The sequence below is a fragment of the Alosa pseudoharengus genome, unplaced genomic scaffold, assembly GCF_046254945.1.
Source record: "Alosa pseudoharengus isolate Yale_2024_CS ecotype anadromous, Long Island Sound unplaced genomic scaffold, YU_APseudo_1.1 YU_APseudo_1.1_scf_18, whole genome shotgun sequence".
NCBI lineage: Eukaryota > Metazoa > Chordata > Actinopteri > Clupeiformes > Clupeidae > Alosa > Alosa pseudoharengus.
In genome coordinates, this window is record NW_027468650.1 from 3451620 (window position 1) to 3453926 (window position 2307).

Consider the following 2307-nt stretch of genomic DNA (forward strand, 5'->3'; position numbering starts at 1 on the left):
AGTGTGTGTGATTGATTGTGTGTGTGTGTGCGCATATGCATGTGAGTGTGTGTGTGTGTGCGCATATGCATGTGAGTGTATGTGTGTGTGTGTGTGTGTGTGTGTGTGTGCGCATATGCATGTGAGTGTGTGTGTGTGTGTGTATATGCATGTGAGTGTGTGTGTGTATATGCATGTGTGTGTGTGTGTGTGTGTGTGTGTGTGTGTGTGTGTGTGTGTGTGTGTGTGTGTGTGTGTGTGTGTGTGTGTGTGTGTGTGTGTGTGTGTGCGCGCATATGCATGTGTGTGTGTGTGTGCATATGCATGTGTGTGTGTGTGTGTGTGTGCATATGCATGTGTGTGTGTGTGTGTGTGTGTGTGTGTGCATGTGCATATGCATGTGCATATGCATGTGTGTGTGTGTGTGTGTGTGTGTGTGTGTGTGTGTGTGTGTGTGTGCATATGCATGTGTGTGTGTGTTTGTGTGTGTGTGTGTGTGTGTGTGTGCATATGCATGTGTGTGTGTGTGTGTGTGTGTGTGTGCATATGCATGTGTGTGTGTGTGTGTGTGTGTGTGTGCATATGCATGTGTGTGTGTGTGTGTGTGTGTGTGTGTGCATATGCATGTGTGTGTGTGTGTGTGTGTGATGGCTCACTTCTCGTCCTCGTCGCCCTCGCTCATGCTGCTGATGGAGGCGGAGGCTGCTTTAGGGGAGGGGGGCGAGGAGGCCCGCGCGTGGGAGTGGGCGTGGCTATGGGAGTGGGCGTGTCCCCAGAGGGACGGGGGTGAGGGCGAGCGCAGAGGGGACAGCTCCCGTGGAGGGCTGTTGCTAGGCGACCCGCGCGGGGACAACGCCTGGATCATGCGTCCGCTGCGCTCCTGGAACATCTGTTTCTGCCAGGAGGGGCGACGCGGAGGGATAAAAAGAAAACGGCAAATCAACAAAAATGCCGTTTCCACACACACTTGTCTGGAGATCTGGTCTGCGCTCTCTTGTCATGATCATAGTGTCAGACTGATCATTATTCTGAACAGTTTTTTATTCTGAATTCTTCTAAAGAGTTTGTCTACTCCACAGAAAAGTCTAAACACAGGGGGCCTGATTTGAATTGTGGGCAAAGTCTGTCAACTAGTCAAATTCTTGTGCATGAACTACTGTGGCATGTGGAAGCATTGAACTGAGTCATCAATGTTAAGGTTTGAGACACGCACACGGACACACACACACACGCACACACGCACACACACACACACACACACAGACACACACACACACACATAGACACAGCTCTTGCATGAAGACCCTAACTCTGAAGACCTAACTAACTGTCTTCTTCCTTGCTTAATTTGTGTCTTTATAAAGGCCATATAGAGAACAACAGCTCAAACAAAACATAAACCTGTTAAACACGGTAACCGTTGGTACCGTTTCTATAGTCTTACCCATGTTCCATCGGGGCCAAACAGCTCCAGGAAGTTGCCGATGAATTCGCGTGACTTCTCCTCCCACTTCTGGATGAGATCGGCACTCTTCTCCTCCACCCTGTAGACGAAGTGCTTGGACTTCTCCTCCACCGTGCGCACCTTCTCCTTCATACGGTCCACCTGGTTCTGCAGACGATACTTCTTCTCCTTCAAAGACATCAGCAGCACATCAATATCTAATCTAATGGAGGGGGGACCACACAACCTTTTAATTGCAGGTTACAAAAAGCACTCTGGATTGACACAAATGCAGTTAGGTTGAAGATCAACATGCCTGTCCACTTTTTACATGTAATGAAACATTTAATTAAAAGCAAACAAATAAGGTGGAAAATAACTCATCTAGACCAAATCAGTGTAAAATTACATTCTCCGAAGTTTAAACCCTCCAAATAAATGACCATATTCTAATGTTATGTGTGTAACTGGATTGGATTCCTACGTTGTCCAAAATTAAAGGCTCTGGAATGGACATAACTAAAGTCAGGAGTTATCACTCTGTATACCACCGGTGGTTGAATAAACAGGCTCAATAAATGACCAGTCCAGCCTCAGGTCATGACCTCTGGCAGGCATCTCGGCAGCGGCTCTTACGTTGATGTAGCTGACGTTCAGCTCCTTGGCTGTGTAACCCCTCTGCAAGTTTCTTCTGGCGTAGACGTCATAGTCTCGCACGATACGCGTGATCAGGTCAGACGTGGAGATGCCCTCAGTCCTCTGAGTGGGCACAAACATACCTGCAAAGAGGACATTAGCACATATTATGCTTATGTAGTAAAACATCTAATTCTATTTGGCCTAATAGGCCCCATCACTAGATAGATAGATAGATAGATAGATAC

The 2307-nt window shown here is 47.5% G+C and overlaps 1 protein-coding gene across 1 annotated transcript in view; it reads right to left on the minus strand.

Moving 5' to 3' along the window:
- Positions 1-631: 631 nt before the first annotated feature.
- The window catches only part of pcyt1ba (phosphate cytidylyltransferase 1B, choline a), a 7634-nt gene continuing 5958 nt past the window's right edge, over positions 632-2307 (minus strand). The window contains exons 6-8 of the mRNA XM_076291209.1: positions 2060-2202; positions 1424-1612; positions 632-874 (exon numbers count right to left, since the gene is read on the minus strand). Coding sequence (XP_076147324.1) covers positions 632-874; positions 1424-1612; positions 2060-2202 — 575 coding nt within the window. The remainder of the gene's footprint in view (positions 875-1423; positions 1613-2059; positions 2203-2307) is intronic.